Source organism: Necator americanus, chromosome I (assembly GCF_031761385.1).
Source record: "Necator americanus strain Aroian chromosome I, whole genome shotgun sequence".
Taxonomy (NCBI): Eukaryota; Metazoa; Nematoda; class Chromadorea; order Rhabditida; family Ancylostomatidae; genus Necator; species Necator americanus.
Window position 1 is genome coordinate 15,440,997 of NC_087371.1, and position 26,515 is coordinate 15,467,511.

Here is a 26,515-nt window from a genome sequence, read left to right on the forward strand (position 1 = left end):
TTGTACACGCTTGGGTTTTTTTTTTTCGAAGTGAAGCACGGTGCAGTTGCGTAAGCGGAGTGGCGGAAGCAGCGGTTCGAATTCGAACTTGGGACCAGCGCGAACTGCAGCGATGGGTGGCGCTAGCAAGTGTCCCACCATGATCCTCACCGCTGCGCTCCATGGCGCCGCTTCGAGCGCAGCCGCACCTTGATTCATGTCGTTTTGGCCCGACTACACTTGCGTCTTTTAAGTGCAACTTTTCTCCTCTACTTGTAGTTTTTGTTCGTCGGTCTCAAGCAATTGATTTCAGTTTTCGTTGCAGTTGTAACTTTCTTTTATCCCCTAACTTATCTATACTAATTTTTGCAGCCTGCAACCATACAGTATGATCTTGGAACGAGATCGAGTATGCAACACTGCAGGAGTGAAGTGAGAGGGGAGAAGTTACCGTGGTTGACTATTTCAAGCATCTTTCACTTTTCCGTGAACAACCGACGGATGTAGTTCAGCCGCTCTGAAGTGGATAGGCCGTTCTCATAGTTTTCCCCTCCCATGCGTTGAAAGGGATAGTAACTTGTTCGCTGCTCGTGGATTTTATCCTTCATTAAATTATGTTGAGCAGTGCGGTGAAACTATGAAAATGTATTGATCTTGATGGCGGGTCATGGCCTTTAATAGTCCAATCACTACGACAGTGCTTCGACCCTTCCGCTCTACGACACTCCTCCTCCTTTACTCCTTCCTTGAACTTTTGATTGGTTTAGAAGTTGCAGATTTCTATGGAAAATTCTTATTTGACTTCCAAGACAAATTCAAGAACGTAGTACAACTGAGCTGAACTAAACATAACACTAACGACCCACCAGTCACAATCGAAACAGAGAAGAACATCATTAAAGCCCCGCATGAGTAAAGCTCCTTGGATACTCCAAGTCCGTGAAGTGTTTCTGGCGTACTGTATATACGATTCAATACGATTACTGCGCGCACAGAGCAGACAAACAAACAAAAACTCGTCAAAAGGGTGAATATCTCAAGATTCTGACTTAGGAGCGCTTAAAGCTAGATGAAACCTACGTGAGTGAGGACCTTCGTAGTAGTATTAACCTGTTCAGTATCTTAAGAGTATAAAATGCATAATTAATGAAGGCCCAGTCGCTTTGAGATCCCCGCAACTCTGTAATATCACCGTGATCCAAACGTGTTTTTTGTGGACTTCCTTCCTTTCAGGTCAAAATCAGGATCAAGATGTCACCATTGCTTAATAAAGGACGTATTGGTGCGGGTTTCAGGTGGGTTTTGCCTATGCGGGCTCGCAGATTATGGAGAAGAGGGTGATTTCGTCCATTTCTTCCTAATTGCCGGAAAAAACGGCCGGAAGAGCGGCTTCGAGCGTCCCGTGGCGCTATTTTCTACAACGAGTTCGATTGGAGCGCGCCAGCCTTGTGCACGCGGCCTTACGTCTTACGGGCAGTTTTTTACGGCAATTAGGAAGAAATGGGTGGAATCACCCTCCCCATAATCTACGATATAGGCAAAACCCACCTGGAACCCGCAACACCCCAGATTCGTGGGGTGATTCCTTCAAAGAAATAAAGGATAAAGGATAAAGTTTCTGGCGTTAATCAATCTGCTTGGGATGCGCCCCCGCCCACGTTCACTTCAATTCAGAATCGTTTGAGGTTTAAGAATGTGTAACTGGCCTATACAATGACTTGTGGTGGCCAGGCGATGTGTCAAGTCAGTGCTTTTATCCTCCCAGACAACTCTGGTACCAATTTATCGACCCGGGGGATGGAAGGCTTGGTGAGCACTGGGGCGAATTCGAACCTCCGATCGATCGTGCAGGAAGCAGAACCTCTAACCGCTACACTACACACGCCCCTTAAAAAATAATTGTAACAGATTTGTCTATATACACGAATGCACTGCAGCCAATCCCAATAATACGAGGATATAATGGTTTCGCGAACTACTCAGCACATCCAGAAAAAAGGAATATGACATTGTTGCATCACGATAAACAAGTTTTGACCCTTATGAACTATGAATGGCAGAATTGACGATAACATCCTTCGGCAGAGTATCATCTTATGTGATTCTACCAGATTTTCCTAGAAGAATGTTCTCAAGCATTGGAACAAAACGCATCAAAGGAACTGTGGAACTGTCGAAATATCTGAGGACTACTATATATTTATCATTTGCAGTTGCGTATATGAGTCTGACTGTTGCTTGTAAGTAATGAGCACAGCTAATCAGTCAATTCCTCCAAAACCGTACGAGATGTGTAACTGGAACTGTTAATTTGCGCAAGTTTCCGAAAGATTGCAAAAAGGTGCTATTGTACAGCACACTATTAGAGCCCATAAGCTGCTAGGCAAATAACTAAAGTGACCATGAAACTTTTGGTAATAGCTACTCCCTTCACGTCTTTTCGCGCCGAATTGCACATTGCCCAGAGGGAAGGGACATCGCAGACTTTCCTTCTGTCAGCGTCGCAGACTAACCTATGAGACTAACCTATGCGGTAATGCCCATGAGAGAAAGGATGGTGTGTGCGTCCAACGTTTCTGGGAGGACCTCCCTACAACTTCAATATCGCAGAGAACTGCAGCTCCGAATCGTTATTGTCTACATGTCTAAAACCGCTGAAGATCACTGCAGCAGTAATCTCAAACGCTAAAATGAGATTCGCAGGTCAAGAATTTCAGAAACTATTGTGGAATCTCATTGTTGCGTGTTACGCACAAGGTTTTGAAGTGAACTATCCTGCAGCATCTCAACAACTCGCTACGAAGAAGCCGGTTTTCCACTTATGGGTGACGAGGTTTCCATCACTAGGAAAGTGAGGACAGAAACGTAGGAGAACAACCTGACAATCCCTAAATCAAAGCCGCTCGCCGCCTTAATCGCGTTTATTTTCCAGTTCGGAGTGGGAAGTAGAGTTTAAGACCTGGGATAGTCCTGAGGTCATTATGTTTACCTCCGGCAACGATATCACACAAACGCGCAGAAAAACGGATGAGCCTAGTATCCTGCTCATGTCCTCTTAGCTCTCACTAGCTTCTGGGCCTGTCTGAAGTACGCTCACAGCGTTGGGATCTTCGCGAAAAGCAGTGCGAAACTACAACTTGTTGTCGAAACCCACAGTTTGTGGACTACGCCCCAGCCCTAATAGTGTGAGCACATGTGGGTCTCTACGGGACCTCCAGTGGGCCTTAGAATAGACATTAAAACTAGTACATGACTTACTGTATCTGATTCACATACCGTAGGATACCGGTGGCTACAAGAAAGATGTAGAACAGAGATGTGGTTTAGCCGGTTTTACTAACTTCTTGCGAAGTGACTGTGGTCGATTCCCACGTCTGCGAAGTCGGCTGGCAGTCCGCTGTTATGCCAACTATTGAATTGAAGATAAATTGAAGAAGATCGAAGCCGCCTGCGGTGACGGTAAAGATCCTCTCCACAGAAATGAAGTTGTTTGAACGGTTGTTTGGCTAATTCTGGCTTATTGCATGCCAGAACGAACAACTTTACGCGCGCTATAAAGGTGGCATGGAAAACATCAATATCATCTACAGTTCCCATAAATGGCCACAGAAAAGCGTACTCATTTTCATGGTCTTCTAACAAATAGACTATCTTAACTCCCTATGCAACGAATTCTGAATACCTACCGATTTCCGTGCCACTCGGCCGAAACAATGGAATTTCTGTTGCGGAATTTTCAGCTTGCAGCGTATTTTTTGATTCTCCATTTTCAAGGTGAGCAAAAAAATTGAACGTAATCTGTACAACACCTGACTGCTGTCTAGAAACTAACAGAAGTTCAGCCTTTGTAACGATAACAGAAATCTCTTGTTTGGGTAACCCATTCTATGCGTAAACAATAACAATGGCTACCATGTACTCGGCCGAAGTTACAACTCGACCTGATAGCTACTAAACAGACATCACACCCTACGTGTAATGCAACTATTACAAGGAAAAGTCCAATAAATACAAAAAGTTATTACATTAAGGGAGAATGGAGGAGAGCCGTATGGTTTGAAACCCACAGAAAAGCAGAAGTGGCTCCAAATGTCTTACACATCAATCACGACTATAAAGCAGTGAATGAGGGTAAACTGAGTAGATAGCGATAAGACAACTTCGGCAGATCGCGACGTGGGTGTGATGTGATTACGAGGAGTAAGTTTGCGATTCTACTCTCATTCTGGCCTTTGATCCTGTCCTCTAAGGCATCCTATCGCTGTATCGTCCAATCGACGTGGCACTCCATCCTGTTCGGACCATCTTGCGACCACAGGAGCACAGGACCACAGGGCCTACTGTGCAGCTTCACGACAAAGTACAACTCGTTCTTCCTGGACATGCCGTATCGCTGTCGTTCCAGAAAAGTTGCAATCCGATTTGGTTCTGCTTCCGGACCTCTTGAACGTGTTTATGGCATCAATTGAGCGCCCACGTTTGTCTCAGCGCTATCCTCAACTTCATTGCTCGTCAACGTCATAGTAGTTGTAGAGGTGGCGGTGGAGGTCGTTATCATCTCCATAACACAAACAGCACAAGCAGCTATTTCTTCTAACTAACAGAATTGAATCGCAGACGAAAAAATCGTTATCCACGATGAGATTACACTCGCAACCATCAACGAATTTTCCGCGAGTCAGCATAGTTCATGGATTATGATACTGTGCTGTCTGGACAACATCATCCAGATGTTCGCTTTCGTAGCTGATTCGGGCTGAGTAGCAGCCATAGTTCGCTTACTCTACGGGGATCAGCGCGGCTCGAGGGCAGACAAATTCGGCCACGCCTCTCTCGTATACTCCTATTGAAGTGTTTGATTGTGTGACTACGTCCTTGGAATGATTAACAATATCAATACGAAATTCTTCACCCTTTTGATATTAAATTCACGTGAGTCCGTTAACTAGTTAGTTTTGGACGCATAAGTGAAAATGTCCTCGAAGTTGAGCAATTAAACTAAGACTAATCAAGAATTAGACTAGCGATTACAAATAGCACGGCGACAGTTTGGCACTCCTTGCTTGTTTCTCACCTTGTTTGTAGCTGCTTTCGTGCAGCAGATTACTCAGCCTGCAGTGGCCCCAATAATCTCGAATCAGCCAAGTCTTTGTCTATTGTCGTACTTGTTCCACCAACCATGGCAGTGAAGATAAATGCTCGACACAGAATACGCTGCTTAGCTTGAAAACTACCCACAAAACGCATGTAGAAATCTTCGAACGATCTTGTTGCAATGAAATCTCCTCTGTTCTTTGAAGCTTTAGCCCGGTTTCAAAGAATATAGAACAACTAGTCTGTGATTTCACGTGTTCCAGCTTTCCAACAATAGGTGGGAACAACTGGCGATTGAAGGCGTACAGGTTGGCGGCTTGAAAAATGGCTATGTTAGCTGTACCCCGTATCTATCGCTCGATATAATTTGTACCAGTAGCCGAAAGTAAAAAGATAAAGTAATGCTTAAAAGAAGAAAGGAACAGATAGAAAATACTCCTCTCTACGGGACAATAATCAGCATCTGAAGCCAGTTGCATCAACAAAGCAAATGACAAACAGTTGGCAGAACGTCTACAGCATTGGAGAAGAAAGTCGGAGGAGAAAAGGAACTCACATTCCTGTCTTCTAATGACCTATGAGGAAAACAGCGACGAATGGGAACGAGAAAGAAGCAGTATCCCACAAGACTTCACTTCCTTTAAAATTCAAACAGTCCAGTCGACGAAAAACAGATAATACAGCGAAGAATCACAGAACGCCACCATCTTTTCCATGTAAGTCAGGTTCCATCCTCTTCATGTTGTTTTTGTTTTCGAAGGGAACTGTAATGTCTTTGCCACCAAATCCGTTGTTTTGATTCACTTCCACGTCAAACATGCACTTTTCCTCGCCACTTAGTTCGAGTCACCTTTTCTTTCTGTATTCCTGTCCGTGATGTCTTGAACTATTAGTTTTTCAAATCTTACTCCTCAACTTTCAGATGCTTTGAGATGTGATGTGAAGCATCACTGTACACCAACCAGCACCCCTTGCAGAACTAGGCTGTGAAGGTATTTCTCCGAACATTAACTTAATTTAATACTATGCTTCCTTCAGTAGTAAGTAAAATTAGCCGAATGCGAGACACTGTGAGACAATGGAGTGCTGGAGCGAAAGAGGCTGCCCTTACCGAAATCAGGAGAAGACATCGTCAGTAAGATGCATAGATTAGACTTGAATTCCGGTAGTTGTTGAGATTTTGAACGACCAAGTGTTTCTTTTCACACGTTTGCTTTGTTTTTTCCTCAACGTAAGCCACTTAAAGTGACTCGTAACTAAATATGTTCTGAAAGGAGCTCACATGAACGTATCAAATGTCCATAGGTCCTTGTGTTAGAGTACCGACAGTCTCCCATTTTTGCGTAATTACTCACGATACCGCAGACATATTGAGTAATCGTCTGTTTCTTCGCCTTCTTTGCTTATCACGCCAAAGGTGAGGTGAAATCAGAAGATTGTCACCTGCACATACTGTGTTTTTCCTTCGTTCCTTTGCTGTTCCGTTTTTTTTCCTTATGAATCTGTATTGTTCTTTTATACGGTAACCACGGGAATGAAATATGTTGTAGAATCTAGATAAACTAGTCTGATGCCACGCGGGACTTATTGCTGGTAATTCGACTTGTCCAGGAGTACAGAACACAACTCTCGTCTCTTGTACTACTTTATCCTTATTGCACAAAGGCCTCTAACGAGGAAATCGACTGCGTATATACAATGCATAATCCAAGATCTATATACCGATGAAGTGCGAATACAAACATTACATCAAGAAATGAACAACAACTACTCCTCTAACACTTTGCAGATTATAGAATATGCTTCTCCGTCGACTTGACTTCTCGACACTCCCCGCCCTGCATTTTTTGGATATCCTCCGAGCCGCCTTCTGATCGCATTGATCTTTCTCGTAGAATTGTTTTTACGTCTGGGACGTTGCATAAGGCGAGGTGATGACCTCTGTCCTCTGGAATCAGGTCTTCTGCAACCGTTCCTTTGATACATACGTTCACAATACTGACACTTCCTTGGTAAAAACTTGCATCTCTCCATTGGACAATTGTCCAGACAGTACCGGCAAAGCCCACGATGGAGGACAATATTGTAGCGTTCATCCAAGTGTATTATTTGATGACGGTAAGATAATGGCTGTCATCAAGTAGACTTATTCTCTCACGTATCGACCGTTTGCTCACATTCCAATGAAGGAGAAATCTGCAAGATTCAACTTTCGGGGATAATGAAAATTAATCCATTCAGAAGGCAAGCTTGTTTTGAGTTACATCGTAATTCAACTTCACTGCATGAAATTCGCATTCAGTAGAAGTCGCTCACTTTAATTTGCGAATCTGAAACAGAAGCCTTCACGCGCAATACTAAATACAATATAGCTGACAGCAAACGCTGCCCTCATACAGGCTGGTGTAAGGGGGGAAAGTGCGCCGACGTAAACAGCATCACTTTGTTACCAGAATTAGAGCGTGGAAACAAGTACCCTGGGATTACGGCATGTGTAGAGTCTTGCGGAGGACTTGAATGTGACTGCTTTTATTGGAGCTCTGGATGCCTGTTTTACCGAATTTACTACTATTCCTCCTACTATTCCACAGGTGTACGAAATCTTCCACTGCAATCAATGGAGAGAGACAGCAGAAGTATAAATCACGCATTTCGATACCTTTGAAGCGCGTTAAAATTGTTTCAAGTTTACTGGAGTAGTAGGTAAGTAATCGCTTAGGAGTCGCTAACTTGAACGACATGATGCCAAGCCCTTAAGATACCAGGTAACGTAGCACAAATTCCTTAGGATACTTGTCCCAAACGAGATGAACGAGAGAGAAAGGGAATGCAAAGAGAAAGGGATGGAGCGAATTTGATGAAATTTTTTAAAAAGTGACCGACCTAAGTTCTGTATTGTACCGATGCACCATGTAGACTCTAGTTAAACTCGTCTAATACGAGGGACTTAATACTAGTAAATCAACTTGTCCAGGAGTACAGAACAGAACACTTGTCTCTTGTACTACTTTATGCTTATTGCACACCAAGGCCTGTAACGAGGAAATCGACTGCTTATATACAATGCACAATCCAAGATCTATATACCGATAAAGTGCGAATACAAACATTACATCAAGAAACGAACAACAACTGCTATTCTAACATTTTACCGACTATACAGTATGTTTTTTTGTCGACTTGACTTGTCGACAGATGTGTGTTCATCCACACTCATATTTTCCGTTTCTGGCATCGAATTTCCGCTGGACAGCTCACTTTCTTAACTTCACCTCGTCTCTTCTTGATACGAACTGCAAACAAAGCATTACGTCGTTTACAAAAACACAGTGACACCTCTATCAAAACATCAGGAAATGCACTTTTGAGGAAGAAAAGCAAATAGAAAAATAGAATAGAAAAATACAAAAGGTATTTGTGACGATCTTTAACTAAAACTATCCTCTGATCTTTAACTAAAACTCTTCCGCAAGTGAATCGATATCATCGACATCGTACGAATGCCACCTGCTTGTAAAGCAGTTAATTGAACAATATCTTTGCACTCTCTCTTATCAGATGTCTGGATTAAGATCACATCCTCTTGCAAACACGAAAAACGAAACAAAATCAACTTTTTCTTTTCCCATCTATTTGATTTTAATTCCTTTTCTTGTTTTTTTAAAATCTTGCTCTACTTTTTTTTGATAATGCTACTGTCATTCTTGATGATTTCACCCTGAGAGAATGCGAAGAGAAAAGATTGAGTAAAACACCTTTGGAATAACGATAGCAAATTTAATATCAAATTTTCAGTAAACAATCATGACTAAGCCTTAGCAGTGCCGCAAGATTACTCCACTTATAAATTCAGAATATATCTCCATGACCTAACTTCATTCCTAAATGGTTTAGCAAAAAATGTTCCATATAGGTCGAATTCTTGGTGTTTCTGCAAATTTTTTGTCTCTCTCACAATAACTAATTTATATCATGCTATATAATATTAGGCTTAGTCTGTCTCTTATATATATATATATATATATATATATATATATATATATATATATATATATATATATATATATATATATATATATATATATATATATATATATATATATAGTATTAGTATCGAAGGCATGTTTGAAGCTCATGGTTGAATACTCTCCAAATGTGGAACTGACGCGTTTAGAAGGAAAGTATGTAATCTTTCGCCTTAATTTGGAATAAAAAAGGAGAAAGAAAGAGTTGTTAGGAAAGTACAAATCACAGAAAATGCCACCACTATAAACTTTCATTGGTCAGTGAAGGGGAGCGAAGCGAACACCACAGAAGGTCTGAAGTCCGGCTTTAGTCGGACGCTCAAGCTGGTAGATAAATAAGTAAGCTGGCGGGCAAAATTAAATTACATGGCGAAGAAATACATGTAGCCATGTTGTTCTTGACCTCGTACCAGTATTTCATCACTATTTCTTCGTGCGTGGTATTTTGTCGTTGATAAAAGTTTAATTTCTTAAGAGAACTATTTCGACAATGTCTCTCTACGTCGACAAACCGGATACGATGCAGAGCGAAGTGGTGCACATCCTGGCTTCTGATCTCGTGCCAAACGCTATCTATAAACTTGTCCTTCGGTAAGCTTACATCAAAAATACACCTCGGTTGTCAGCTTGTGATGAAGTTCCCGCAGATTATCTGACCACAGACGGATGGAAATATTTAGTAAATACACATATGAGGGAAATTCTCGTATACATTAGAAGTGTTTCGTTTGTTTCCGCTTGAAAGTCGCGTACTGCGGTGTTGATCTAAATAATCTTTTAATGTGGACTATATACGGGTGGACTTCTGGCTTCTGATCTGCTGTTGAAGGATTAGTAATCTGAAGGATGAAGTCGACAGCGTTGATTATGCGCTTTCGGATGCGATCGATTTCAGTGCAGTGTCGTCGGTATGTTATGAAAACGGTTGAAGTGCTATCGCAACTCAACCACATACCGAGTGCGCCACACCTCACCCGTCCGTCATCCCCGATAATAATCTACGGTACGAAAATGTAGTGCGCTACTGTTAAAAGATTACTGAACCGTTCAACTTCTTCGAGTTTATTCCTAATTTTTAAGTAAATAAGGTCGCCGGGTGAAGGCGGAGCTATTTTAGAGAACTCGAGTTTTTTTAATTGCAAATTTTACCACAAGGGTAAGCAAACCAACTCAAGGACAGAGCAAATGGGCGCTACTCAGCATAGAAATCCCCGTTAAAGAATCCCACATGAAACAATTTTAAACAAAACCATTTCAAAGGAAGAAAAGCATCTTCAAAAGTCCTACACACCAATGTCAAAAAGCAATGGAACCCATCTCTCCAGAAAAATCGGTTAAAATTCTTCGTTGATTTCATAGCGAATTGACTGAAAGTTATTATTTGACCTATTTTGTGCATTTTCATTTTAGAAATTTTTTTCATAATAATTCTTTCCAACCTTCTAATTATATGGTTAGTTTGCTCATTTCTTTAACTAGAAAGCCCGTCAAACTTTCATGGCTGTGAAATCCCGTTAATTCATTCTCCAAAATAAAACTATTTGCACGATGATGAGGAATACAATTTTTAGCACCCTGTAGTGCAAGTTATAGACTGAGACACAAATTTGGAACTCATATGTCGTTCGCTGTCTTCAAAGCCGATTCGGCTGGTAAAATCGATGTGCCCAGAGCGAAACCGCTTAGAGGAACGTATGACGGTACATACATTTTCTGAATATTTCGTATGTTTTCATCGAAAATACATTTTAATTTGTAGAAGCAGATGCGATGGGACTTTTTATGAGCGTGCAGCCGTGTGATGATTTCCCGTACGGTGCTTACCTTAAGTGCACTCCACCATTGCCATTCATCTACAACTTAATGTAAGTACAACGTTTTATTTCTTCAAGTCAAAAATTAGTTATCACAAACCCTAACCTTGTCGTTTTTGGCGTAAATCCTGAAAATAAGTTGGAGAAACATGGAGGTGGTCATTTAAATAGCCGAGTAAATTTATCGAATATAGGCGCATAATATGTTCGTCCGGACGACAGTGTTGCTTATTCGGTTGGACCGCGATGCGGCCGTAGGGCGGAATTAGCTAGTTTGCTTGATGCAAGCAGCAGCAACCCTCACTCTTCCTCTCACTTTCCTCCTCACTCTCTCACTATCTCATTTTCCCCCACTATCCCTCTTATCCGCCTCCCACTGTCACGCTCCTTTACTCGCTCACTCTCTCCCACTCTATATCAATCTTTCTCTCTCTTTCACTTTCGCATTCTTTGATCCTACCTCACTTTTTCACCCTATCTCACCCTCTCTAACTCTCATCCGTAACATTCACTCTCTTACTTTTTCTCACTCTCATTCCCTCTCGCTTTTTCTCCGACTCCCTCCTTCACATTCTCTCTCACTTCCTTTCTTCCCCTTTCACCTCATCTCTCCCTCATTCCTTATCGCCCCTCTCGGCCGCTGTCTGACGCTACGCTCCCTCCCTCCCTCCATCTTGCTTCCACTCTCTCACTCTGTCTCTCTCTCTGCTCAAGTCTTACCTTCAGTCTACTTGACTCTTCTTGTCGCGAATTAGCAATGTTACCCATCAAAAAACATTGGATGCATCCAAAACTGGAGCGAACGGAAATTGAAGAAGATGGATTTTGCGCAACTCTCTTCAAACCACCAGGCGGGTTATCCTGGCCTTTTAGCTCACGATTCAGTTCCACCCTTTGCTCAGCTGTGCAATTTAAGGTGATGGTCCTTTCCCCGCTGTCATAGACATCTCTGGAACTGGTGGAGGCCTTCACGAACACAAGGTGATTGATTCATTATTTGGTTCAGTTTCTTTTTTCAAGCCGAAAGAAACCTCTTTCTTCGAAGACTGTGGACACCATCAAAAAAATTGAAGACGTCCTGGAGATCCAGGTAGAGGGAGGTACATAGCAAAAAATAATCTAGTAAAAGAATTTATATTCGCGGCTCCAAAATCGGTAATCTCCTGCAGCCTATACAAAAGCCCCTAAGGCTGCCTGCAGAGTTTAGAGCCACGCAGGACCGCGGTTTGGCGGCTCTGAACTCTGCGAGCAGCCTAAGAGCAAAGGTTTTTCCTAACACACGAACAGGATTATAGAAGACAAAAAATATCACAAATAGACAAATATCGATAAAACCCAATACTTGCTCCTTGTACTTCACTTGGAAAGAAGTCGTGACGACGTCGTGATATCTTTGATTACGCGATATACACGCGAGATATAGGGACGAAGGACGGAAGTTCAGGGAGGAGGAGCGAGGTACTACTACGACGGAGCTCTCCTTCTCCCACCTCCTGCACGCTCAGGGAGTCCCTTCTGCATTGGAGTTCGCGTGAGCACCGAGCCATAGCCGTCGCCTGCATCGATGTAGTTACTCAAGCTTTAGGCATTCGCTCTGGGTTGTACGGACGCGTTTACACTAAGAAAGGGCGAACTGCTTCCTTATACAAAAGTATGATGTTTGAGTTATACTTTCGTCTTGACACAACACCTACATACTCATCGATAAAACCGATTACCAGGTCAAAATCTAACGGTAAAGCGCTCCACAAACATCTCCATACAGGGTTCCATGCTAGCATCCGAAGGTTTTGTGGTTCTATGCGTCGCATTCTTCCAATACAAAAATCTTGTTGAAACATTGGAAGAAGTGGAAGTGGAGTACTTCAAAGTGAGTACGCCACTATAGTTTTCCATCAAATATATGGTTATTGTGCCCAACAAACTAGAAGATTCTTTTGCATTAAGAAACCCATAAACTGGTTGAAGCGTCAAACCTTCACAAATGATCGTCTTGGAATTCAAGGTGTTTCATTTGGTGGAACTATTGTCACGATACTGGCGTCTCGTTATTCACAGGTGGCTTTTTCACATCTATGTATTCCCCTTAAAAAAAATCTTTTCGAGAGAAAAGTTCTTTCGTTTCACAATCGGTTAGAAGAAAAAACTTGCTCAGATCAATGCTGTAGTTTCAATAAATGCTCCACATGTGCAAAATGACTATGTAAATCTGTTGGAGAACGGGAAACTACTTCCGCATACAGTGTGAGTACTGTAAGATAGGTCACAGGAGGATCATTCGATAGGTGAAAGGCCAATTTAGTCAACTATCCTAGACTTCCCGTTCAATACGCTTACTTCGTGAACGGAATCGCGGCCACCGACAAGATTATTCAACACGTAGAGGTAAACGACATCGCCGAAATTCCATGGCATCGCATACCAGAGACTACCTCGTTTCGATTAGTGGTAGGTTTTGTTTGCGTTTCGGAACAAATTTGCTGCAGTCGCAGACGAACTCGGGAGAATAATGGAGTGACAAACTCACAAAAAAGGAATTATAATCTGTTGCGCATTCACTCCGATCTTTCTCCACACGGTCCTTGCCGCAGCTTTCATTCCGTCGATGACCGTGGCGGAATCTTCTCAAACCATGTCTCTACATCGATTGAGTTCAAGTGTCTGTTCGTCCGAGTTGGAAATAGAGGGGTGTACGAGACAGGAATTTTGATGAGTACTAGAGTCGCCGAGTTCTTCTGTGCAACTGCCCAGATCCTTGCTAACAAGTCTTTGTATAACATCCTCAAATCAGTGCAGAAAGTGTTTTCCGCGCTGGTCTTCAGGATTCTTCCGTCTCTCCCTACTACCCGTGTATCCCTCTTAAACTATTGTGAACTCACTCGGTTTTGAGTGGGTGCTAGAAACGTAGGGTTTCCAATACCCTCTTGAAGAGACCGCAACGGTGGTTCAGCGCATTATTTATCATATAATGCGGATAGAGGAAGGTGCCAATGAATGTGAACGACTTAATGAGAGGGCAGAGCTTTGTCTGCCGCACTTTTGGATGATACAAGTGCTTATGCCATCAAATAACCATAAAAGCTAAGCATACTTCATACCACGTCCCTTTGCGATCATCGGGATCGATGATATTGGGTTCCAGTTCTACGACTGTAAGTTAACATTGGACTGCTTGTGGAACAAAAAGCGAAGAACAACGACTTAGGCATCCGTTGACGATCTCGTGTCATCCTCTGTCTTCTGCAGCCGATACGTCTCAAAGCGGTTGGTCGAAACAGAGCATAATGTGGAAGTTCACCTTGTCAATGGAGGCCATATCATGGAGCCCCCATACTTTCCGCATCATGACAAGGTATACGCCAAATTCCAAGGTGAGACTTCTATCATTGGTGATATGTGATAAAAACTGACGTAACAGAAATTACCTTTGGCCTAGGTTTCTACTGTGGCTACGGTGGAGATGTTGTCCTGCACGGTAAAAGCCAAGAAGTTTCATGGGCCGGCACGATTGATTTTTTCACAAGAAAACTAGGACAGCCAGCAGTTCTGCCTGAATGGAAACGTTTACAGCATGAAGATATTAAAAGTAGTTTGTAACTTTTCTGTTGTAGACGTGTCATCGTTATTGATTGTTCTTATACATATAGTCGACGACTGAATATTTCATTCGAGTATTCGTACATGGGGTCGTAGATTATGGGAAGGAGGGTGATTCTGTCCATTTCTTCCTAATTGCCGTAAAAGATATAGCTTTGAGCGTTCCGGTGCACTATTTTCTCCAAGGAGTTCGATTCGAGCGCGCCAACCTTCTGCGGCGCCGTATCTTACGGGCCGTTTTTTATGGCAATTAGTAAGAAATGGATGGAATCACACCCCTCTCCATAATCTACGATCCCGTATACGAATACTCCACCTGAAGTCCGTACCACCTCAGATTCGTGGGTTGATGCCTTTAAGTTACATCATCTATCTCATCATATGCGTTATATAAAATATGATAATTCGTCAGTCCATTTGCCATGTGCACATACAGAGCACGTGAACCGTTGTCTTCCACTTGAGGTGATTATACCTACCAAGGTCCTTATTTGTACAGCACGGGACTGGAATATCGAGATTCCCCCAGTGAATTGTCATTCACGTTAATTATCACTTCGTCGTCCGAGCCATTTAAAGGCATCACCCCACGAATCTGAGGTGGTACGGATTTCAGGTGGAGTATTCGTATACGAGACAGTAGATTATGGAGAAGGGGTGATTCCGTCCATTTCTTCCTAATTGCCGTAAAACAGGGCCCGGAAGATACGGCGCAAGCACAAGGCTGGCGCGCTCCAGTTGGATTCCTTGCAGGAATCGTCCGGGCCGTTTTTTACGGCAATTAGGAAGAAATGGACAAAATCACCCCCCTCTTCATAATCTACGATCCCGTATACGAATACTCCACCTGAAATCCGTGCCACCTCAAATTCGTGGGGTGATGCCTTTAAATGGAGTAAAAAAAAAGATTCACTCCTATGCCTAAGAAGAATGAATCAGCGCCATCAGCTTACGTGGGAACCATTAAGAGCAGACCAGGACACGGTGACAATACCTAAACTTCAAATGATTACAGTCTGACAAAGAATACATCTCTTTGTCATAAAGGATAAAGGATGAAGTTTGTGGCGTTAATCAATCTGCTTGGGATGCCCCTCCCCCACGTTCACTTCAATTCAGAATCGTTTGAGGTTCGCTAACGTGTAACTGGCCTGTAAAATGAATTGCCGGGGTTAGCCGATGTGTCAAAGTCAATACTCTTATCCTCCCAGACAAGGCTGGTACGAATTTATTGATCCCAAAGGGATCGAACGCTAGGTGAGCACCAGGGCGGGTGCGAACCTCCGATCGACTGTGCAGGCTGTACAACCTCTAACGACTGCGTTACACCACCCCATCTTCTTTGTCATATGTTCAGAAATATTAGTAGTCAGAGACGTCGCATTCGATTTCGATAACGGTCTCTTTCTTTCAAGCTTGACAAAACGGTTCCGGAGAAGAAGTCTAAACGGCTCACCCTACGCGAACAACAGGACAGTTTGGATGATTAGGAGTGGAGACTTGAAAGAAGCTCCATTACGATGATTCTCCCACTAAATGCACCTAGGACGATCTTAACCAAATGCTTCTCGTTCTGATGGCGATGAAAAGTTCATCACTGCATCCATGGAGACAAAACTCCGTATACAGTGATATGTATGCCCCCACATTAGTCGTGAGTTGAACCAGAAGATGCGACTGACTGAAACTTGCGCCGCTGAGTGTGAATGATGCAAAGATGCTTGAAAAGAGGCGGGAAAAAACTCTGAGGAAAACGTCTGCCCTACTAAAACAGTATAGCGACAAGATGAAGAGGCTAGGATTTGCCAGCGCCACCTATGGAGTTGTAGGTGATGCAACGCTGTCAGCTTGGAGCGAGCACTTCGACGCTTTGTTCAACCGGGAAGATTCTTGAGTTCGAGGACTTTAACAACCATAGTACGCACAAAGGGAATGATTACTTTGTGCGTACTATGGTTTTTAAAGTTTGTCATTCCTAAATTTCGCTCTGTCTTCAGAAAATAGATAACAGAGGTCTCTCTCGAAGAAATAAGCGCAGAAATGCTGGAATCTTTTCCTTTGTTTGTGATTAGTGAGGCTAATGACATTCGTCCTTTTTCCAAATTTTTTGAGAAAGCTGAGAAAACAATAGCTGAATCAAAGGTTACGGCCAATTCTTTCACTTCTTGTTTTTTATTGAAAAGGGACTTTTTGTGTGTTTCAGCACGCTAAATAAGGTTACTTTTCGAGTTGATTGGATGCGTCAATCCAAATATGTCTTCGCACTGTGATTCAACTCACTACTTTTCGCACCCAGCGACGTGAAGATGTTTCAGCCACAATAGTTACAGATCAGATCCTTTTCTGCAAGCAAAAAGCGAGCAAAGAATAATTTTCGTATCGCGATGGAGGGCAAATCTGCAGATGTCTGTACAGACATTCGCCTAACCTCTAACGATTACATCTTTTTCATGGAATTACGAGGAGAATAAAAATCGCTCCTGAAGTGCAACGTTGTCCTGAATTTCACTTACGAAACAAGAAATCCTCAACTATCGAAGTCGTTTCGACTCGTTTCTTTTATTCTGCTAAATTTAACGATTTAACGTTCTCCATTGCAGTCAGGATGAGGAGTGTTATACCGTTATGGGAAGAAGAAGAGCTTTGAAAATTTTCCAAGAAAGATTCCCTTTTTATTGGAAGGGACTTTATTCTTTCAACGCGCAGTTGCTTACATAAAAATGTCATGACATCGCAGCTGACTGCTAATTATCGGATGGAACTCAAACGCATGCCAGCCCCCGGCCATCTAAAATCAGCAAATCACCTCAGAAGTTGACTCGTTGGAGGAGAGTGTATGTGAATGGGTGGGGAAAACGGAGAAACATAACGCTTTTCACCGCGCGGGGGCGGCAACGAAGCGTAGGACGCAGACATTCGCTCTACACGATGCGTTTCTGTGCTGTGGTATTCGTGCTGCTTCATAGCGTTCTCTCAGATGATAAGGCTGAAGTTGATATTCGTGTGTCCGGTGCTTGTTCACCTGGTAAGGTTAATCAATATCCGTTAATTACGTTTCTCTTCTGATATCCATCTGATTCTTAACCTTATCTCACGATCAAATCTACCTTTCGACTTTCACTCTTTCGATGACCGTGTTTTGGCTAGGAACACCGTCCTATTCCTCTCCACTCGTACAGAATTAACAAATGTACTATTTATGACAAACTATTCAGCGTATAAGATGACATTGTGTTGACCCCCTCCTCTCCCTTTCTTTCTACAGCACTGTTGATTACAAGACAATAACGGAACTCGCTCCCAGATGTAGAACGAGTATGTGGATTCGGTATGTCGTGGATAGCGCCAAGCGCAGAAAGGAATGAGCGAATGCGCGTTTACGTCGCCCTTGGTTGCATAATCGCCCCGGGGAAAAAGTGTATTTTGCGATGCATTTTCAGCAGATGAAAAGACTAAGCTAAGCGTCGAACGTCATGTTGTCGAGCTGAATGAGAAAAAAAGCGATAAGAAGAACCTGTCCTGGTGTGAATGTTCTAAAACAAGACACGATCAATAGCCGGCGTCCTAGTTGCTACATATCCGTCGTCGTCATCGTCGAGCGCTCGTCTCTGATCCTAGATATGCATCAGAGGGCAACAAAATCTCTTTCTCTACACCCGCCTGTTCTCCCCCGCGCCTCAGAACCCTTTCTCCTAATACGGTGCGCGGAGATCGATCGAAATAGCCGGTCTCCGATCCGCTTTCCTTCTCAGTTCTAAAAGAGGAGTTCAACGGATAACAAGTTATAAGTCAATACGATAATGAAGGCACTTCGTTAAGGTTAAGGATAGAGCTAATCGGGTCGTAAAAATCGTTCGCTAAAGTTAAGCCTAAAGCCCAAAGTTTGACATCCAGAGAATGTCGGTGTTGAAGAATTCGATAGCACCTAGCAACCATGCATAAAGCAAAGAGCGAGTAGGTTGAGGTAGGAACCGGCGCACTTGCTCTAGCTTTCGGAAGATCATTTTAAAATTTTGAGAAACATGCATATTTTTGCGGTGTGAGTCACACCAGATACTCCCACGTCATCGACTTGGGGAAATAATAGCAACAATAGAGCTAATAGAATCGATAAATATATGTTGGTCAGCTCATCGTAACATTTTTAAAGCTTATAGAAAAATCTACCAATACGTTTCAAAACTTTGGGAAAAATTAAATTTTGAGGCGTTACACTTCTTGCAATAGCTAAAAATTTGTGACTCATCGTTGAGTTATCCAGCTGACGAGATGTTCATTACTGTCTGTAACATGGCAAAAGTTAATAAAACGACGCTTTGTAGCGTGGTCGTAAAGAAAAAACACAATGTTGCCATTAATTTATCCAATGACACTGTATTTTCACATTCTCGCTCTCGAAAATTATTTCCAGTTACGTGTTCAAATAACCTGCATTTTTTTTGGAGAGGGGAGGGAGGGGGGGAGCGGAGGGTTCTTATCATTTTTTCCTTAAATAATTTACATTGATTGTTGTATACATGGTACATGTACAAGATCAGATAAGAGTGTTTCATATTATATTGCTCTTAAATCCTACGCTACTTAAAAATCCTACTCCTTTTCAAGAAAAGTGAAATTTCGCACCTATGCCGGACGTAGTCGCGAAAATCATGAACCATTCAAGACAAATACTTTCTACGGATCAAAATTTCCAAAATTAGTTGGAGTTTCCTCGATGCTACCCACGAGCAGTGATTTCGTCCTTGATGGTTTTTCCTGTCATTTTGAAAATCCAATTTTGTATCGCCGACTTTAACGATCTGCGCAAGCGAAAAATCTCGGAGGAAAACCGAGAACGTAGAAAGAAAGAAAGAGCGGATACGACAGTAACAGTGTGCAAAAATAAGGCATGAAGTGTCGGTGATCAAATGTCTGGAGATTTCTGCAAAAGAATCATATTCACAGAGAATTTCCTCCACAAAATTGAGTCGAGATTTCAAATTGAAGTTCTTTGAGACACTCGTTGACAGTGTTGTGCTATAGAACTCTAGAAATATGAGACTTCATTCCAGCATTTTTGGACTGCGAATTGTTATTTCTAGGTAAGAAATATTCAGGGTTAATTTACCAATCCATGTCTGCGCCCTTTTTTTGCATCCGCCATTTTCTATCCATCAGCTACCAACGTCTAGATGGACGTGTTTACAAAGTGGTTTGCCCTTGATACGCGTCGAAAACTGGTTGGTAGCTTTTTCCAAGGTAAAAGGAAAGCCAGATTTTATCGTAAATAACCACCAGATGCAAACGTGTTCAAGCAAAGTTGTCGAGGATTAGTTCTTGGAAATGAACATCCAAATTGCGCAGAATAGAGTTTTACTGGAGTTGAATCCGTGCTTCAAATGGTAGCGATTAGAAGCGTTTTGCTTAAAAAATGGGTGTAGCACAGTGGGAAGAGGTTCCGCTGCTCGCGCACAATCTATGGTTCGAAATTATCCTAAGCCAAACAAGCTATCCATCCCATCCCTCCGAGGCATATATAAAAAGGTAGCAGAAAATTAAGGTTCATGTACAAAAATAATAAAGGGTAAATTGTACCCGACTTGTTTGCGAAGATAAAAACACTGTCCCGATGCACCCCCGCCCCTCCTCCAGATCATTTTGTAGGCTGCACACGTGTTCATACACCCCAAGCGATTCTGAATTGTCGGCCGTGTCGGGGCGTCCCAAGCGGATTAACCAACGCCAAACACTCCATCCTCTCCCCTTCATTTTTATCTAAAAATTACTCTAGACGTAGTCCTTCTCGTTAGACAAAAAAAAACTATCCACCCAGAAAAGAACCAGCTCATACGCTTCAGAGCATCTAGCTGCGATTTACTATCTTGGCATCTGATCTCTCCTCACCATACTGGAGTTGATGCTTATGTTTACGCGAACGACCGCGTTGCGCTTTCGATTCTAACAAAACAATGACCACAGGGAGCATGTCAAGCAAAGAATGTGCGCGAGTTGCTGCACACGCTTCACAGCCACTCCAGCTAATATGCATGGATTGGATGAGATTCCTAACAAACAGAGAAAGAAAAGTATGATAAGGATTGAGACGGGTGTAGCGCAGCGGTAAGGGGTTCGGCTACGACTGCACGATCGATATGTCGAAACAGCAATGAAGCAAACCAGGACCTTCATTCCCTTGTTTCTCTTGTAAATGGGTATACTTGCACTCGGTTCGGCAACACTCGCTTCCCTTCTTTGTGGGCGTTTTCATTTCCTACCGAAATAGATGTTCTTAATTGGCGCAACTTCGAAATCTGTTCAAATTTTTCTCAGCAGTTTTTTCTACGTCACGAGTAAGACACGGATAGTGCTGAAAGAAGAGCAAATTGCTGAAAGCGACTTTGCTGAAAAGACGCTATGAATACCACTTCTATAGGACCCCCTTAATTTTCCATTTTCCATTTGTAATTGATGGGAATCGCACCGCTGCTCACTACCACTACTAACCCACGCAACTTAGACATCTTCTCTTCATGGTTCTCTCCTCAAGTGGAACTAATCATTCACACTTGCAACTCTAACTGAACTTTCCTCGACAAACAGACTACGTACGTAAGTTGTACGCGCGATACGTTTACACTGCAATAGAACATAAAGTACATTTAATGACTGATTGGTCTATCTTTTACACATTTTTCATATTTTTGTAAAGTTCTGCTTGGAACCTAAGCCATAAGATCTACGGGATTTTGCACAAACACACAGTTACAGAAATTACAATCAGATTACTGTAAGAGGAACTATGAAATTTTTCCCATATCAACCACTCCACGTAAATTATCTCCTTAAATATTCCAAGGCCTTTAAAAAATATTAAACAAAAATAAATAAAAATGTACAAGAAATAGGCGTAAAGAAACCTACAAAACAGATATGTTGTTCATCATTTCGATAAGGTTAGCGGTTTATTTAAAACACTATCCGCTGGATTTTTTCCCTATTTTTTCAATATGGAATGACAATACCATCTAGAGAATTGGGGAACTTATTTACGAAAAGGTTGAATAGACTTCCAGGAAAATAAACAAGTAAACAATAGGTCAGTGAGTTTATAGCTTCGCAGGAAAGTGCAGTGTCAAAGCTGGAATCAAAGCTCATGTCCGTAGATAAAAGTGCGTCTAACATAATCCCTCCCCTCCTGAATTCCTTCACATGACATCACGTGCATTGGTCTTTGAACGAATAGAGTACTGTGCATAGAGAGAATAACATACGGATGTGTAAAATTTCTCCCGGTAGAGGACAGTGAAAAACTCGTTTTTTTCTCAATTTACTGTATACCGAGGTCCTTCACATGAAGACACGCTTGAGAAGGGAACTAGCAATGCATTTTATTGCACTAATTTCATTTAGGGTGCAAAATTGTTCACTAACCAAAAGACCGAGCGAATTTCAGATAAGATAAATAAATAAATGACAGAAAAATTCTCCACCAAATTTCAGTGTATCTGCAACGGAAAGGTATCGACATGAACAAGTACCGTCCATCGATACGCTTTAATCCGGACAAAATTCAGTTAGTGCCAAAGAATCCAGTCATACCGGGATGTATAAAGATTAAAGCTGAAGGTAGGTCACGCCCATTTCTACGGTCCACATACTTTAAGTGCTGCGCGATGTTGCGTGGTGACCGATGCGTGCGGCTGCGTGTGCGTGCACATCTCAGACATCGATCAGCAGTGACCAGATGAAGCCCCTCAGTTCTATTTTCGGATAGTCGTTACACATCTATTTCTATTTCTTACTATCGTGGGTACACTGAGCAACATCTTTTGTACAAAACAGATTTTCGAGCAAAATCTAGGGTCCTCCGCTACCAACATCCACCATAGATGAGGTTTTCTTTCCGTTGAATAATTGCTTCAGAATACAGCTGATATTTCTTGAAGTGCTAGACCACCTATGCTTCCTTCTCGCCTACACCAGTAAACATTTCAGGCGTCGAAATTACTCGACCTTTACGGAATCTCGTAGCTGAAGTCGAGCTTCGCATCGGTGGCACACCAGATCCTTCCAATCCAACACTTCCATGCTCGAAGAAAATCGACGAGAAAGTGAATCAATGCCCCTGCTCGAAATTAGAGGGAACATGGTGAACATCTATTTCTTGAAGATGTCTATTTCCTTTCAATATTTTCCTTAAAAATCGTTACAGAAACAAATAATAGATGACGAATGGATATTTCTAGTATCCATTCCGTACCTAAAAACACCCATCCGAAGGGGAAACTTCAGTTTCCATTTTTTTCCCTTTTTTTCTTTCCGTGCTATATTTCACTACTGTTTCTTTCTATTGAGATAGATCTGGAGTTCCTAACTCGTTGGCTCCTTCGTCACTTCTTCCTCAACTGGATCATTGTGAATACCTGTCATTGGAATGGAACTATCCATGTTAGAAAGAATCCTTCCACAAAAAAAAACTTCAAATGAATGACTATAAAGGAGCTCTAAATCGTCCTTCTTTTTTTGACAATTTTTTTCGAGCGAGAACTGCACTCCACAAACATAAAAGGATGTAATTTATCTATCTGTATTCACATTAATTTATTTGTCTGAGGACAAGTTTTTTGCACGAAATAATAGTACAGCAATAGTATCCGCTCAGTATCACTCGCTCGCCTTGCTTGTTTTTCTCCTCTGCATTTCTCTCAGCTGCAAAATTTCCAAAGGTTTTCAACGTCACTTTTTTCTGCAGCGAATCTTCTATCTTTCAACTCTAGTGGTTGATATTTTGGATGTTTTATAAACTACGTTGTGAACTTCTGGCACATCCGACACTAACTGTACACACCGCTATGTGTACAGTTGGTGTCAGATGTGGCGTTCAACTCTCTCAACGCAACGCGTCGCCTGCACCGCTATCGAATGGCGGGTGCTCGAGGCAGATCCGCCAATCGACAGCGCTGTTTCGCTGCGCTGCTACGCTCTTCGAAGCGTCAGCGCCATCGCCATCTGCCCACTTGAATACGTTCCAGAATTGGTGAGGAGAAACGTAGGAGCCAGAGAAAAACATAGCTAGCTTCTCAGAATTTAATTAGGGAAATATTAATCTCTCAAGCGCTTATGCCGTGTTTATCCGTCATGGGGTGCACTTTGTGTTCAGGCGCGTGCCACTCGAGAGGTTAAAACATCATCTAAGAAACAGTATAGTACATGTCCGACTTCCACCGCTTGTCAACTGCTCAAACATAAAATTTCATTTCTAGCGTGTTCTGTGACTTCTGCAAGCAGTTGAAGGCTCAGTCAGCAAAAATATCGGCTTCAAAGTTGGTTTCAACTCACAAAAGCATCGATGACGATTGCAAGTAAGTAGTTTCCGTTGAAAATGAGCAATCACAGTTTTCCGGCGAAATTTCTGTTCCCCTGATTGCCACAGCACTGGATATGTCCAGTGCTGACTTTGAAAATTCCATTCTGTGGGCGGCTACCTAGCATCAGGTCGGGCGAACATGGCCACGTAGCGGTCGCAACGCGGCTGCTGCGGGAACAGAAATTTTGGGAAGTTCTGCGTTCGAAATTCTATCGACCACATTTCATAAGCGGTAGGCATAAAAAAAGAAGAAAATTCAGATCTCAGAATAGTGTCGAAAGGACATGCAGGGACGTGGAGAGGAAGCTAAAAATGAATATAAAAGACTGGAAATTTTAAGCACACATTTTTTTTTTGCAGAAGAGAAATTACTGTGCTAGGGTGTTTTGACTTTCTGGATCCTCTTTGTTTTTTCTAACTATCTCCATCTTTTTCTCAATGATAAAATTGCACGTTTTTTCATAATCCTCAAAGGGAACACCTATTTCACCTTCACTTTTAGATGCAATGAAATGCAACCCGGACTCTACGATATCGAAACAGAAATGTGCACTCCTGAAATCGATGACATCAAGGATTACATCCCTCCTGAGATTCAATCCAATATTCTGGATAAACGACCTGTAGGATATTCATATCTATTTTGTATTTCGATTTTTTTTGTTTTGTACTCTTATGAGAAAATTGAAATTTAGCCACATTGGCACCAGCGAATTCGAAACTTCTCGAAACTTTGACTTCAAAAAAGAGAAGACCTGTCGCAGTAGTTCGTGAAAAATGGCTGTTTTCTGCGCAACTGGTTCATAAGAGAAGCGATAAAAGCTCAACGCGGAAATGAACCAAATCTAAATCTGCGTCATAGGATCTGACTCTTGCCTCCAACGCACAACATTTTCGGATTAAGAAAGTGCACAGGAGGTATAGCCGCTGCCAAGCGGGTTCAGCGGGATGAGCGCAACTTGTCTCAGACACTTTTATTATTTTGGACACAGAACCTCTTCTCTCTGCCTCGTTTTAAGCGAAGTCGCATCGCCCGTGTTAAACACTTTCTGCGTCGATTACAAAAAACCCTCAGGAAGTCTTGGTTTATAGTGCAAACTTGCGTCACCTACGTCCAAATTGCGGACCAATTCTTGGCCGCATTTCTTCGTATGCAATTTCTCCTTTACTGAGCGCATTTCTACACAATTACATACACCGTCGCACAACAGCTCGAACGCAGAGCAAAATGGGCGTCCTGCCACTTACCGTAGCGTCGCCTAACATCGAACCGTCTGACCGAATTGCACACTTCTTTTCAAATCAAATAGAGAAGAAGTGACTTGGATTTTATTTTATTTGGGACCTATTTCTTCAGATCTCTATGTTCATCACTGTTTATCTGATGGATCTCGAACCCAGAAACGAGTCGTACCTCTCAGCGTTCGGTCGCGCTATTCTGCAGAGGAGGTTTGCTTTGCTGTTTGATCTATTTTACATGTTCTATGTGCTTTTATTATTTTCGGTGGCATTTTTCCTCCTTATCTGAAAATATTCATTAATAGTAAACCATCTGAGAACGAATTTCTTTTGAAAGATCTACAAAACAATTATAATTAAGTCCTCCGTAGAACGCTTGACGAAATTTCACCCACAGGTGCTATAGAGAGGAGTCACACCCTCTCAGGTGAAGAGGCTCTAGTTCATGTGGTGCAGCTGAAGTGCAAGAGGTCCCTTTGGCAATCGTCCAAAAGTGAAGAGGGTCCCGGCACTGGCTCCGGCTGTCGCATCTATGCTCGGCTCTCAAATTGACTCGCAACTGCGCGCACTGTCAAAAATTCTGATAGGGATTTCTGATAGGTTGATGTAAAATCATCGGCGAATATCGTAATGAAGTAGTACTGTTACTACAGCACCAATATCCGCATATCAGCTTTCAGATCACTCTTAATTAGGAACCTCCTCCTCACTCAACTCGATAGATCTCTATTCAGTATACGTGAGGAAGACCATCCTCCTCCATCGAATCTAGAAAAATGCACAGTCTCTTTTTCTGGAATTTATTTCTTCCGTTGAAAGTAGCTTTCGGCTAAAAATTCGATATTGCTACCTCTAAAAGTTATCTACTGGGTTTCCGCAAAAAAAAATATTTCCTTTCAGAATGGCACAAAGCACGGTTGCATGTTTCCTTCTTGGAATTGATGTGAAGCTTGCTCTACCTCAATTCAACTGAGTTGCGTCTTTTTCGTGGGCGTTTCTCCAAAGCAATACTGTAGCTATACATTATGAACCTATGAACGGTTAGATTTGCTAGCAATGATCTTATCGTGTGTTCGGACGTGTCTTTCATTTTTTTCTTCGAGATATATTTCCACTGTACTTCATTTGCTGTGTGGACCTAACTTGTTACTAAGAATAAAGTTATTCAATATTGTGCCATTGTTGATGAACTTACAAAAATTTCTACTCGATACTCCTTTCAGAATAAAGGATAAAGTCACTGGCGTATCAATCCACTTGGGATGCGCCAATGCGTTTTACTGCTATTCGTAATCGTTGAGGTTTTGGAACGCGTGTTGGTCTAAACAGTGACTCGCGGGGGCCAGCCGATGGTCAAGTCAGTGTTTTTATCCTCCCAGACGAGCGTGGTACCAATTTATCGACCCCGGCGGGATGAAAGG

At 42.3% G+C, this 26,515-nt stretch overlaps 3 protein-coding genes across 6 annotated transcripts; 2 read left to right on the plus strand and 1 right to left on the minus strand.

The window, feature by feature from the left end:
- Positions 1–6,840: 6,840 nt before the first annotated feature.
- RB195_005646 (uncharacterized protein) lies at positions 6,841–7,099 on the minus strand (the record flags this gene model as incomplete). The annotated part of the gene is made up of 2 exons (XM_064178276.1): positions 6,841–7,021; positions 7,077–7,099. 2 exons carry the CDS (start codon positions 7,097–7,099, stop codon positions 6,841–6,843), a joined length of 204 nt encoding a protein of 67 aa, XP_064035342.1.
- A 2,489-nt stretch (positions 7,100–9,588) lies between these two features.
- On the plus strand, positions 9,589–17,156 carry RB195_005647 (uncharacterized protein; the record flags this gene model as incomplete). 2 transcript variants are annotated; one of them, XM_064178277.1, is made up of 11 exons in its annotated part: positions 9,589–9,689; positions 10,692–10,798; positions 10,858–10,963; positions 11,639–11,828; positions 12,678–12,782; positions 12,860–12,970; positions 13,068–13,156; positions 13,228–13,360; positions 14,118–14,283; positions 14,349–14,498; positions 17,110–17,156. In XM_064178277.1, the coding sequence occupies 11 exons, from the start codon at positions 9,589–9,591 to the stop codon at positions 17,154–17,156; spliced, it is 1,305 nt and encodes a 434-aa protein (XP_064035343.1). The 2 variants fall into 2 exon arrangements, with proteins under 2 accessions (XP_064035343.1, XP_064035344.1); XM_064178278.1 differs by lacking the exon at positions 17,110–17,156 and adding an exon at positions 11,933–12,002 and having other exon boundaries at positions 11,639–11,767; positions 13,050–13,156; positions 14,349–14,509.
- A 281-nt stretch (positions 17,157–17,437) lies between these two features.
- Positions 17,438–26,067, plus strand: RB195_005648 (uncharacterized protein; the record flags this gene model as incomplete). Of its 3 annotated transcripts, XM_013437282.2 has the most annotated exons (7): positions 17,438–17,534; positions 21,989–22,114; positions 22,484–22,637; positions 23,752–23,850; positions 24,358–24,478; positions 25,213–25,304; positions 25,995–26,067. In XM_013437282.2, the coding sequence occupies 7 exons, from the start codon at positions 17,438–17,440 to the stop codon at positions 26,065–26,067; spliced, it is 762 nt and encodes a 253-aa protein (XP_013292736.1). The 3 variants fall into 3 exon arrangements, with proteins under 3 accessions (XP_013292736.1, XP_064035345.1, XP_064035346.1); XM_064178280.1 differs by lacking the exons at positions 17,438–17,534; positions 21,989–22,114; positions 22,484–22,637 and adding exons at positions 23,361–23,525; positions 23,604–23,689; XM_064178279.1 differs by lacking the exons at positions 23,752–23,850; positions 24,358–24,478; positions 25,213–25,304; positions 25,995–26,067 and having other exon boundaries at positions 22,484–22,641.
- Positions 26,068–26,515: the final 448 nt, after the last annotated feature.